This window comes from Ambystoma mexicanum, chromosome 2p (assembly GCF_040938575.1).
Source record: "Ambystoma mexicanum isolate Mex_15411 chromosome 2p, UKY_AmexF1_1, whole genome shotgun sequence".
NCBI classification, from domain to species: domain Eukaryota; kingdom Metazoa; phylum Chordata; class Amphibia; order Caudata; family Ambystomatidae; genus Ambystoma; species Ambystoma mexicanum.
The window spans coordinates 1,165,005,940-1,165,019,160 of record NC_090923.1 but is presented as its reverse complement, the minus strand read 5'-3'; the positions used below and the strand labels follow the sequence as shown (position 1 = coordinate 1,165,019,160).

At 43.8% G+C, this 13,221-nt stretch overlaps 1 protein-coding gene across 5 annotated transcripts in view; it reads left to right on the top strand.

Annotated features, from left to right (window-relative positions):
- HUWE1 (HECT, UBA and WWE domain containing E3 ubiquitin protein ligase 1) overlaps positions 1-13,221 on the top strand; it is a 2,445,223-nt gene that overhangs the window by 1,172,763 nt on the left and 1,259,239 nt on the right. For all 5 annotated transcript variants that reach the window (XM_069645305.1, XM_069645304.1, XM_069645303.1 and 2 more), the window contains exon 41: positions 7,735-8,099. In XM_069645305.1, the coding sequence (XP_069501406.1) occupies positions 7,735-8,099 (365 nt within the window). The remainder of the gene's footprint in view (positions 1-7,734; positions 8,100-13,221) is intronic.

Genomic DNA, 13,221 nt, shown 5'->3' with positions numbered 1-13,221 from the left:
CTGCCGAGCAAGCTTTGGATCATCTGAAAGTCACCTGCCACTTCCCCCCACAAACTGGGCTTCTCCCTCAATTTAAAGAAGTCTCAAATGACACCTTCCCAACAACTTCAATACATGGAGCTGTATTAGACACATCTTTGGGAAAGAGCTCGCCTCCCAAGACGAGGGCTCAAGACATTCTTCAGATGGTTTCAAAATTCCAAAATGCCCAAAATCTCCAGGCTTACGACTTTTTACGGTTGCTCGGCCTCATGGCGTCCTGCAATTTTCTGGTGCCAGAGGCAAGCTTGAGGATGAGATCCCTTCAATGGGCCCTAAAGACTCAGTGGTCCCAGTTCTCGGGTCAAATGACAGATCTTCAGATTCCGAACAAGGTCAGACAAGACCTTCTATGGTGGACCTGTGCAGAGAACATCTTATGGCAACCATGGCTGGAGATCACAGTAGTGACAGACGCCTCACTCCTGGGGTGGGGAGCACATGCCAAGGATTTCACAATAACCAATCGCTGGTCTCCATCAGAGTCCAAACTACATATCAACCTTTTGGAGCTGAGGGCAATCAGACTAGCGCTGAAGGCCTTCCTGCCATCTGTCAGGGGAAAGAATGTCCTGATAATGACGGACAACACAGTGGCCATGCACTACCTAAACAAAAGAGGTGGTGTGGGGTCACTACCCTGTGCAGAGAGGCAATGCAGCTCTGGTATTGGGTGATTCAAGAGGAAATCTTTTTAACGGCAATTCATCTAGCCGGGGAAGAGAATATGACGGCAGATGCTCTGAGCAGGCAGAGCACGGTGTCCCACGAATGGGAATTGGCTCAGGAAAACATTCAAGAGATCTTCGCCCTTTGGGGAACCCCTCAGATAGACCTATTTGCAACCAGTACCAACTGAAAATGCGAAAGGTATTGCTCAAGGGAATTTCCCCCGAGAGGAGCCCTGGGGGATGCGTTTGTGGTGAATTGGAATTTCCCACTATTGTACGTGTTCCCTCAGATTCCCGTCATTCCTCAGGAGGCTGAGACACTTCAGGAACTGCATGATCCTAATTGCTCCGGATTGGGCCAGGAGAACGTGGTATCCGGACCTTCTAGATATGTCCATCTGTCCTCCAGTACGTCTTCCTCAGAGAGAGGACCTTCTCTCTCAAATGGAAGGTCAGGTTCTCCACCCAGATGTCAGAACACTCAACCTTCATGCTTGGTATCTGAAAGGCTGAGATACAGGGATTGGAACCTTCCAGATTATGATATGGAGATGTTGCTTTCGGCAAGGCCAGCAACAAAGTCTCTACCGTTGCCGTTGGAAAAAGTTTTGCAACTGGTGCAGGGAAAAGAATGTCGATCCTTTTCTATGTTCTATTCCGGAAGTACTATCTTTCCTTCTGACCCTAGCACATAGAGGTCTGAATATCGGAACAATAAAAGGTTACCTTGCAGCGCTTTCCATCTTCAAGCGCTCATCGGAAGAATGCTCCTACTTCAAAATTCCTTTGAATACACAATTCATAAAAGGTCTCACTAATGTTTCTTCCTCACCCATTTCAAGTACCGATTTGGGATCTAAATTTGGTATTAAAATTCTTAATGTGTGCCCCTTTTGAGCCTATGCACACGTGTCCATTAAGATTATTAACATGGAAAACAGCATTTTTAGTTGCTCTAACATCAGCAAGAAGAGTGAGCAAATTGCAGGCATCATCTTCTGGGCCACCCTATACTGTGTTCCATAAGGACAGAGTTGTGTTGAGGGTTAAACCATCATTTTTACCGAAGGTAATATCTGATTTTCATTTAAATCTGAAAATTGTTTTACCCTCATTCTATCCTCCACCTCATCCTTCTAAGGAGGAAGAAAGACTACACAGACTGGACCCAAAGAGAGCTTTAAGCTTTTACATCTCTAGGCTTTCTAGACTTGGAGTGGACAACAAGTTGTTTATAGGCTACACTGGAAGAAAGCTGGGTCAATCAGTAACAAAACAAACAATTTCGCGCTGGATCATGCTTTGCATTTCAGAATGCTACAGACTAGCACAAAAAGACCCACCTGAAGGGTTAAGAGCTCATTCCACCAGAGGCATCACCTCTTCTACAGCCATTCAAAGAGGTGTCCCTATAAAGGACCATTTGTGAAGCAGCAACTTGGTCTTTGCTTCACACCTTCTCAAAATTCTCTAACCTGGATGCTTCCCAGTCTAGGGAGCTAACTTTTGGAAAAGCAGTGCTTTACTCTGCCATCTAAGGGCATTTAAAAAAAAAAAAAAAATCTAACCCCTCCTACAGAGGAGCTATGCAAAAATACTGCTTTGGGAGCCTATCTAAAATGAGGAATACTTTGGAGGACACAATCCATTCGAAGAACAAGTTACTTCTTAGCTGGTAACGTTCTTTTGATTGGATGTTCCTCCAACGTATTCCTCATAGCCCTCCCAACCTACCCCTCTGTAGATTTTTTTCCGGGTTATTGCCATCTCAAATCTCACAAGGCTGATACCTGTATGCCGGCACAATATACACAATACAAGATCAGACACAAAACAGGGGAAAAACAGACCTGAGGCCAACGGGCGCCGTGCGTGCTACTTATACAGCCGATGACGTCACCCTCGACAGAGGCCCTCGAGGGACTATGGACTTGACGACATCGACGCACGGCGCCCTCTGGCGAACATTTTTTTCCGAACAGCAGCAAAGCTGGATGGAATACATCTAAGATGAGGAATACGTTGGTGGAACATCCAATCGAAAGAACGTTACTAGGTAAGAAGTAACTTGTTCTTCTATTTGTTCATGGGACACGCGAGGATCGGAACATTTAATACATGAAGAAAACGCTGATTTAGCAGATTACCAAATAATTTGCCTATAAGAAATTTGGCTACATGTGGCACCTCTTTGCGATGGATTCCAAGTTTACTTGAACCCAGCAATTATACAGCCCAAAGGCTGACCTGCTTCCGGCCTCCTAACATTAATTCAAAGAAATGGGGCATTAGAACGAACTGAATAAATCATCCAACCCAAACCCCTGGACTCAAATTTCACTTATCAAAATGAAAATCTTGCAGCAATGAAACGAAATGAAAACAAACCTAGGGATTATACATTTAAATTGGCATCCTGGTGCTATCAATACAGATCTCTTCATTGACAGTTTGTACAGCAATTAATGTCCATTTATTTGATAAGGAAGGAAAGCAACGGCAGGCAAGGAAGTTAACACAGAGAGCCTGCCTATGTTCCAAGGAAATGGGTAAAAGACAGATGATACTGACTAATGGAAATCATACGAGCAACATGGTCAAGAGGCCTCTCCCCAGCCTGTTTAGATTACATCTACACCTCGGGGACAATCCAAGAAGTGATCATAGAATTCATGAATAAGAGTTCCAATAATAGTGACCACAACAAAATAGGAATCAAGTGACATAACCATTGAATTACTGAAATTACACCTCCCGATATTGGATCTGAACAATGGCATGAACCTCCTAAGAATATCAGATGAGCAAGCTGGTGAACTCACCAAAACATTTTGCATGACAACACTCCAAGATATAGAAAAATTGGAATACGGCTGACTTTTGAAACCGTTTGAGAATAGAAGCAAGACAACCTGCAAACAATGATAGATTCATACTCACAAATAAAATAAACAGATAAAAGAAAAGAATTTAATTATGGAGAAATATTAAACAAGCAAAGAAAATTTACGTAAAAGAGTGAAAACAATACAACAATTGAAACAAGGATATAAGAACTGGAATAAATCAGCAAAGGTGACAATGTTACAAAACTATGCAGAGATGTTAAGAGCCCTCCGTAATCAAAATTCCAGAAATCTGTGGACTATATTAAAAAGGAAAGCCGGAATACAAACTAAGCAGACTTAAGACGTTACTGAAAACAATTGGAATTTGTATACCTCAACACTTTATCAAAAACGTCTGGGACAGTCTGAAGAAACCGAGAATACTGAAACAGATAAATGGATAATATTGTGGCAGGATGACGATATCCAACAACATTTGAAACTGCTAATCCCATCTCGTGCCCCTGGCCTTGATGGTCTAAGCAATGAAATCTTTAGACAAAAACCAGAGTTTTGGGCAGAGATATGCACCAAATTGTTTGAGATAATCAGAATGAGACCTATTCCATCAACATAGAGAATACCAGTCCCGATTCCAATCTACTTACAGGGTGATAGGAAAAATCCAGCCAATTATTGCCCGATAGCGTTGCTTGACCCGATGGGCAAAGTCTTCACGTCTTCCTTATTAAAAAGATTGATCATTTGGGCAAAAGCGGCAGGAAAATGTGACCCCAGACACAGGCTTTGTTAAGAATGTTGGGACCAAGGTGAATCTACGTTTCTTAAACATCTTGAAGTTTGAAGCAGCGAAAGAAAAGACGACTCATGTGACTTTTATTGACCTTCAGCTCGCTTTTGATTTGATTAATAGAACAAAGCTTTGAGACAAATTAGAAACCTGAAACTGCCGTAGCAACATCCTACAGCCAATCAAAGCATTATACACACATAAATCAATAAAAATCAGATTATCTTAGCAAGGCCACGTAACTCTGAATATACCAACATGGAACGGACTAAAGCAAGGTTGTCCGCTAGCTGCGACATTATTTGACCTATTCATTTCAGATTTCCAAGATATACAAACAACCGAAAAGGTCAATCCTCCAAGACTCAACAAGTACGCGGATGACTTGGTGATTCTGGACCAAACACAAGTCGGTTTACAGCAACGAATGGAACGACTGGAAGCTTATGTAACATCTAATGATTTGACAATCAATGTGAAAAAAACAACAATGATGACACTCAACATACCCGAATATGAACAAGACGCCATTTAGTAATTTTCTTCAATGGGTATAAAGTGGAAACGGTCAGCACATTTAAATACCTAGGAATCCTGATAAATCAATTACCCATTGAAAAAGAATGGACAGAGGCAAAAAGAAAAAGCCCCTCATTAGCCCGACAACGCAGAATTCTGCACCTGAAATGCAGGGAATTTTTGCTGAAACCAGTAGTTGCCTTTTATAGGCAGATAGATCATGGCAATACGAACATATGGTGCTGAAACCATGCGTAAGAATGGTGGGTACACCTAGAAGGGCTCATTGGAGGAAAATCTTAGCTTTAGCACCAACTTTCCCAATGCCACTAATAAGGTTTGAATTGGCGTTGCAATCATTGGAAACTGCTATACGAATTGGAAAACTCTGATGCTGTATAGGAAAACAATAGCAAAAGAGGATATTCCAGGAATAGTACTCCTGCGCCAGAAAAACATCACATCTAAAGCCACAGTGCTAAAGATTTGGAAGGAAACTTGCATGCAGACAATGAAAAACAAGAAGATATATCTTCTGATATGCTGATCAACCGACCACAAAAAGCTAAGCTCCGAATATTAAGAAACTATTTGATTCAAACTCAAGACCAGAAATCCACGTATCAACTCACCTTGAAAAGTGAACTAGATACACGTTCACTTAACCAACTTCCACAATCTTCCCAGGAAAACTCGTCAGACATATTTATGAGATTAGGTTTGAACTTTCTCCCTATAAGAGAAATTCTGGTTAAAACCCACAACTACCAGCAAACTTAATCTTCTGTAGATTCTGTCCGGAAACTAATCCGGTTTAATCTCTATGACATCTGGTAATGGACTGTACTGCGCTCCAGGGGAAAAGACTTTTGTTCTGCGGAATGCTAGCAAAAAGAACCATACAATTAGAACCAGAGAAGTGATGGTCCTTAATTATATCTGGGAATGACAGGCTGCTAACAATTCAATTATGGAAGCCAAAACTTGTCCATAAATTTGAAAAGAAACCCAGGACTTGCACTATTTGACATCATTTTAATTTTTAGGATTACCTATAACATGACTAAATATAATGAATGGAAAATAGTTTAAAAAATGAGTGAAAAGTTTGTAACAAACTATAACATTCAATAAAAAAAAGCATATTACTTAAAAGTAACTAAGTATCCTGAGGAACATTTGCTTTTTATGCTGTAACATGACTTTTGCACCCCTCCTCAACTGACTTTGGAGAACACAAACTACTTAGGGAATGAAGTGTTAGAATCCTTGAAGTCTTACTAAAGTATAGATTGCTGATATTGGTATTGAATAACCCTTTTTCCTCCTTACAACTGAACTGTCATTGATTTTGTTCATTGCCGGTGCAAGCCTATACTATTTAAGCAGTGGGACTTTCATTACAGTCATTTTACTGTGTTCAGTGCAGGCACAAACCACTTCTATTGAAGCAGTTGAACTGTCATTGTACTGTGCTCATTGCTGGCACAAACCACTACTAGCTAAGTATTAACCTGAAAAAAAGTTGCTTATTTATTTATTTGCATTCGTATAGCGCACTTACAGCCCAGAGGTATCGAGGCGCTGTTGCATGAGATTTGTAAACATTTTGAATTAGTGGTGACATATGACCAAGGTGGTCTCTTAGGTACAGGTACATTGATAGTAGGTGACTTCATTGGTGACAGGTGAAGTGCGTAGTTAAATACATCATTACATTTTACACAGCAGAACTTGTAGTATATTATGCATCGCAGTACTAATTACAACATTAGTAGCAGATCCGTACAATTTAACCAAAGAGCTTAGTTTTGATTGCTTTGCAGAATGCTTGGTGGGACTCTATCATTCTTAGGTGAGTGGGAAGGGCATTCCAATGGTAGGTATGTTTTCTATTTGAGTTGGTTAGTCTAATAGTATTTACTTACCTTACCTTGTGTATATAAAATAAAATATATTTTACTATTTCTAAGTGTGTGAGGTTCTTTGGACTAAAGTATTTACTGGATTCTCTGTACTGACCTACAGCACACTTCCTCCTCATAGGATAAGCCTGGCAGCTCTGCTATTCTACCAAACCTTTGAGTATTAAAAACTTGTACTAAGAGTGGGCTTTATACCAAGGGATAGTTGATTATAAGAGTATCACCTCCAGGTAGACTTTACGAAAACTCCCCTAACATATAGTGACCTATTTTACCCAATAGAAATTCTAGTTGTACTTTTGTGTTTGTGCAGTATTTCTGTGTGGAGTACTTTCTTTGCTTAACTTGTGGGTTCACCTTATTTCTCTGCCTCACTTCAGTTACGTCTGACTGCTCTGCCACAGCTACCACTCTAGAAATGTCTGGTGATTCCTTTTGGTGAGAAACCGGGTTTTCTCCTTTAGGTTAAAGCCGTACACAGGTAAACAGGAAGGCAGATGGCCTGTGAAAACATGTACCTTTTGGTACTTCCCTTCTCAGATGTTTAGATCTCACACTGGCACACTTAAGAGTGCCACCCTTAGTGAGTCCTTGAATGAGGACTGAATGAAAAAAGTTCAGCAAAGAATTCAGGATAATCAAAGTAACCAGGTGCTTCTGTTGGGCATGTTGAGTTAACTCTGGCTGGCACACTGGGTTCTGTTTTCCAAAGTGAGCCTTTGTTTGTATTTAGCGTTTTATAATTGCCTTTAAAAGGGAACAGTTTGTCAAATGATGTGTGTGTGTTTGGTGTTTGTTACATTGTTTTCAAATGTTTATTGATCATTTGTATCTATGATGGATCACTAATTACATTTAGTTAGCGTTCTATAGGGGGATAGTGCAAAGAAAATCTAGCAAGCATGCTATAACGCACAACCTCCTCTTCTCTTCTCATGTAGTCTTAGAATCCACCCCATCTCAAGAGGAATCTAATGTTGAGAAGAAGGAGCCTGCTGAAGAGGTCAAAGTGAGTGACATTGTGATCCAAGGGCTGTCTGATGAAATGGTGACTATCCTTATTCGCTCGTGCGTCAGCATGTTGGGTGTTCCTGTTGATCCGGACACCCTGCATGCCACGCTTCGACTCTGCCTACGCTTGACTCGAGACCACAAGTATGCCATTATGTTTGCTGAGCTGAAGAGCACCCGCATGATCCTGAATCTGACCCAGAGTTCAGGCTTCAATGGCTTCACACCACTGGTGACATTGCTCTTCCGCCACATCATTGAGGATCCCTGTACTCTGCAGCACACAATGGAGAAGGTATGGAATTCAAAATATCCCTGTATCTGTGCAAATTTGGGAGTTTTTTTAATTCACCGGTTATGTCCTCTATTTTAGAAAAAGGATGTATATATCGACCCTAGTGTTGTTAAACCTGTGTTTCCAAGAGCACAAAGTAGCCGTCTCTGCCATGCTCCACCCCACCAGAGATTGTACACCCATTTTTAGTCTGTTCTTCTGGATGCAGTGGACGCATACACATTTAGAAGGAGCACATTTCTTTGCACTTTCTTTAGAATACATTCTTTATTTTCCTTTTTTCAGTCTCCTTTTGATGTAGTGTGACTGCTAAGTTAGTTTTTGAGTTATTTTAACCATTTTCTAATCCTTTAGGTATGCCTTTTATTTTGCATCAAATTGATAATTATTTGTTAAATCCGGCCTATAGCACTATTCAAATTTCCTTAGGATTTACTTGGTTCTCTGGTTGATGACTGTTATGGATGTTTTTCTATTTGCAAATCTTCCTATTACTTCCATTGAGCCTCAGCACTACTGCTGATTTATGTCTTTCAATTTGAAGGCAAGTCTTTGAATGTGTTTTAATTTGAAGGTGATTTTCTCAACCTCGCTCTCCGTCTGCATTCCTTTGGTGTTTTGTGAGCACTGGTTCACCTTTTTGGGTTACCAGTGCTGGAAGGCCTCAAACTTTGTTTCTGGCACCTGTTTTTCCTATGGCAGTGTTGGGTAAAACTTTCATTTTTATGCTAAATCCCCCTCACGTGTGAGACCCCAGAACTTTTTTGCTGGACCTATGGATAATTGTTACTTGTTCCTGAGTGAGTGGGAATCCATCTCCCCATTCAACCTTTGTTTTACTCTTTTAATGGGTGTCATACTTATAGCCTTTCCATAGTGTATTTTTGAAGCTATCCTTTTTAATAAACATTTTGGGCATCTACATGTTGTTGTTGCAGCACCCAGCACTTTCTGTGCAGTGTTGCTTGGTTGTCCTTTGGCCTTCACTTTTTATTTTCTCTGGCTTTCCTTGTGTGAACTACTGTTCCCAAGAGTAGAGTGGGATTTGCATCCCCTTTACACTTTATTTTGTGAGACCAGCCCACCCCCACCTTATGTGGATTGCTGGGTAAATGCATTGTATCCCCTTTCTGTTACTGTGACAAGCTTACTATTATGGTTGGTGGCAGTGGGCATACTTTTATGACTTTTTTTAGTCGCATGCTATTAAATCAGCTGCGGTAATGCACAGGATTGTCACCATTCTGCCAGAATGGTGGCTCCTTTCTTTATTCACCATTTTTAGTGTGCTTGCTGTTTCTTGGTCCTACTGCTGTCCTAGATGGGGGAGGCCCTGTTTTGATTTTTGTATTTCGGCTGGAAAACGTTGTTTCAACTCCAGGGTGCCTTTGAAGACAGAAAATGGGGGAGGAGTCTGAAAATCTGCTGCCCTTTGTCTTCTGGCATGCTTGCATGGAACCAGATTGACCTGGGGGGCTGGCTGTTCTGAAGGGAAAGCCACCCCCCAGGTTTAAATGTTGCATACTTGTTGATTAGCTGGGTTCCAGTATACATTTCCGATTCTGGAAGCTTACGAGGCAGTAGACCACTGGATCAGAATCGGAAGAGGAAGAAACACTGTGAAACTGTTTCCTGTGCCAGGAGAGCCTGCTGTGTAACCAGAACTTGCTTTGACCCTTCCTTCCAAGAGACCTGGGAGTCCCGAAGACTACTTCTACCCAAGAGGCTAGTGATACTAGCTAGTCTTCAGAAGACCTGTAAAACGGGCCATCCCTCAACATGCTGTGAACTTGCTGGGCTGCAAGCTGCCAATACCTGGGGATCTCGAGCCTGTATGCAGTGCAGTGTATTCTAAATCCAATTTTCTTGCGGAAGCATGATTTGAGTCCTTGAAGTCCCCATACCAGAGTGCTGGACCAGATTAGAAAGGAGAACTCGATCAGCAGTGAAAGTTCTTCAGTCACTTGTAAAAGGGTGCCAAAACTAGAGACGTTAGAATCCTTGAAGAAACTTATGTCAGAAGCATGTTCTGGCAACTGCTGCAAATGTCCTTAGTCTCCTTTCTTCAGTCACACCGACCAAGAACCAAGGGTCCGGGTCTTGTGCTGCTGCATCCTGAAGGCGTCCGACTCCAAGCTCCTCTTCTCAGCGGAGGTACTTTGTTTGCTTTGGTAATACTTTAAGTCTTGTGCGAATCTTTTGTAGCTTTTGGGGTGATTGGTATGTGTTAGGGAGAATTCTCTGTTTAGGCTGAATTTCCTAACCTAGTGAGTCCCCCAGCAGCTTTGCTGGATTTTTGGGGTTTATTTTTTTCTCCTGCCAAGAGTGAGACTCTTTTACCCTCACTCTTGGACATGATTTGAGTGCGTATCTTTGAATCTAGATGTGTTTAATGGGCTATGGGGTCTTTTACTCCATAGGGCTTCATGTGTTTTTGTGATGTTACACCGCACCCTCAGTGCAGTAACACAGGGGTGTCATAGTGATCCCCCTGTATAGACTCCATACCCTGGGACTGACTGTCTCCCAGGCCATGTAAATTCACCATTGACTTTACTAGTCTTAAATTCTGAACAGAACCAGTACAAACCATCATATTGTGGACGTACTGGCTGGGGCAATTCAATTGCCCCAGGGTCTGTTAGTCGAGGGGGCACGTCTCCGTTCCCCCTGATCGAGTTTTGGCTGGTGGCAGTGGATACTACTTTTTATATTCAACCGCGAATATTTTCCTACGGGATTTCCCATTGTTTTAGGGTACTATCTTTATTTAATTATTTACGGTAGCCTCGAACATACCGCCGGTTTATTTAATTAATATAATTCGCCGATTGGTATTTTTTGCCAAAACTTGATTCTAAAATGGCGTTTGTGTTCTCTTCTGTGACTCCAACCCAAGTCGAGCCCTCTGTTCCACTTTTTGGCAGGCTTCTCCACAGAAGCCCTCCAAAGTGGTGCCACTCTGGGGTACTGTGGAGGGGGATTTAGGCACCCTGGACTGAGTTGCCTAGGCAACTCAAGTCGCACTCCGTCCTGATTGGCCCAAGTGGTGAGCCGGCCGGCTCACCACTTAGCATGTTTGAGTGACAGCTAGGCTGAGTGAATGGGGGTTTTCTGCATAAAAGCAGGGCTTTGGGGACTGGAACTTCAGAAGTCGCCACAGGACCTAAGAATCCGACGAGGGAGAAGTTGAGCCGACCTGCCACGACGACACCACCGGTGGAGCCCTGCTGGACCGTCTCACCACTTTTCCCAACGACAGAGGAGATCTCCCGCCGGAGAGTCTTCTTCCTTTGACTGGTGGGGGATAACCAGTTTCACCGTCTTTTCGCCTTCCCGACGTACCTCGTGACCGCCTTGCCTGTGCCAAGCACCCCGGCAACTGGGATACCACGTTTTACCACGACCGCGAATAAAAGGTACCACCTTTAACCAGAAAACTCAGCGGCTGGTTTCTTCCCTGGCAGTGCAACAACCTTCATCTTTCCTCCAAGTCAAGATCTTCTCTTCCCCTGGACGACGACGCGACTTGCACCCACTGCCAGGAACAACTGCCACCGCTGGAGGATCCTTCCCACTTAAGGTACCGTGTCCCGCCTGGCTTCCCTTGCTGCTGTCACGATGCCCGCTCCCGGGGAGCCGGCTCAGGCCCTGCGTCCCCGAAAGCGGACATCAAGTCCCCGGGGAAGGTCCCAGCAACCCCTTATAGGGGCCCTTTGGACAGCGTCCTGGCGCCTATGGCGCCAGGCTCATAGAAAATGTCAGTCCTGGCGCCATAGGCGCCAGGATCATTATGAAAGTGTTTGGGTGCACTTACCTGATGCAGACCATGCTGCAGAACCCCGGCCTCCTTGAGGCCTGAAAGGAACTACTTTACCTGTGGGACTCATTTACCACCCGGGCGTGGTCGGGGAAGGATACATACCTGATTGGAGGAAGGACACATTCTAGGAACTTCTTCCAAGGCTATTTAAACCACACCCGATCAGCCACACGTGCTTCGCGTTGTTCTGCATCTAGCAGCTGGACGCTCACCGTGTCTGCTCCTGCATCTTGACTTCTGCCACACCTGCCAGCATCCTGAATCACCTGCAAAGGAAGGGAACAAAGGAACAGAAGAAGGAAAAGACCTCACCTGCTAAATCTGCATCCCAGAGACATTTCGCCGACGATCCTGAAAAAGAAGACATTTATTTTTAAAAGCACATCGCATCGATCGCTGCAGCGCCGCATTCTACTCGCCCTTTACAGGGCGCCTCCATGTTCAGCAGCGACCATCCGGATTCGCAGTCGCGCCCCCGCGCCTAGGGAGAAAAAGACAAGAACAAAGGTGAGAGAGAGAAGGGAAAAGGGAAGCTAAAACTCCATGCCAAGACTTACCTGTTGGGTCATTCCCTTTTCATTTTGGGTCCGCGCCGCATCCAGGCATTTACGGACCCCGGCCCCTAAGGGGAAAAAGACATCAGCGTTAATGAGTGAATGAAAAGACATTACCAAAACACTCATTAAAGACTTACCTGATTTCCACAAGGATTTCACCGCTCACCTCGGGTCGGTGCCTGTTCCCCGGCATTCCGTACCCCGGCCCCTATGGGGAAAAAGACACTAGCATTAGAACATTAATGCATGGACACAAGGGGAACCACTTATAGAAAAAACTTACCTGGAAGCCAAGCAAGTTTGGTTCTCACCCATCCGAAAATCCAGTGACGTAACTGGATACCAACACGCCCCTGCATCAGAAGCAGGATGGAGAGCTCGTCCTTCCAGACCCTAAGGTGAGACGCTACGGGGAAGCACAGAAGGGTTTTGAGGAGGGTGAGAGGGGTAAGTGGGAGGCCGATTGCATTACCCCACAGACAGTTAACCCCCTATTCTCACCTACAGAAGGATACTTCTGCGAGTCAGACAAGCCAGATCTGGGGCCCGGTCCAGTCCGTCTTCCAAACCCTGCGCATCACCTTAGACGAGGTCACAGCATCGCAAACCAGGCCAGCGCCCCCGTGGGAGTCAGGTGAGTGTTACAGCCATCGGCTGTACGGGGTAGATTTAGCCCCCGGCTTTCGAACCTGGGTTAGCCTGGGACACCCTGGCTAAACTTTCCTAAGCCTCTCTAAACTCT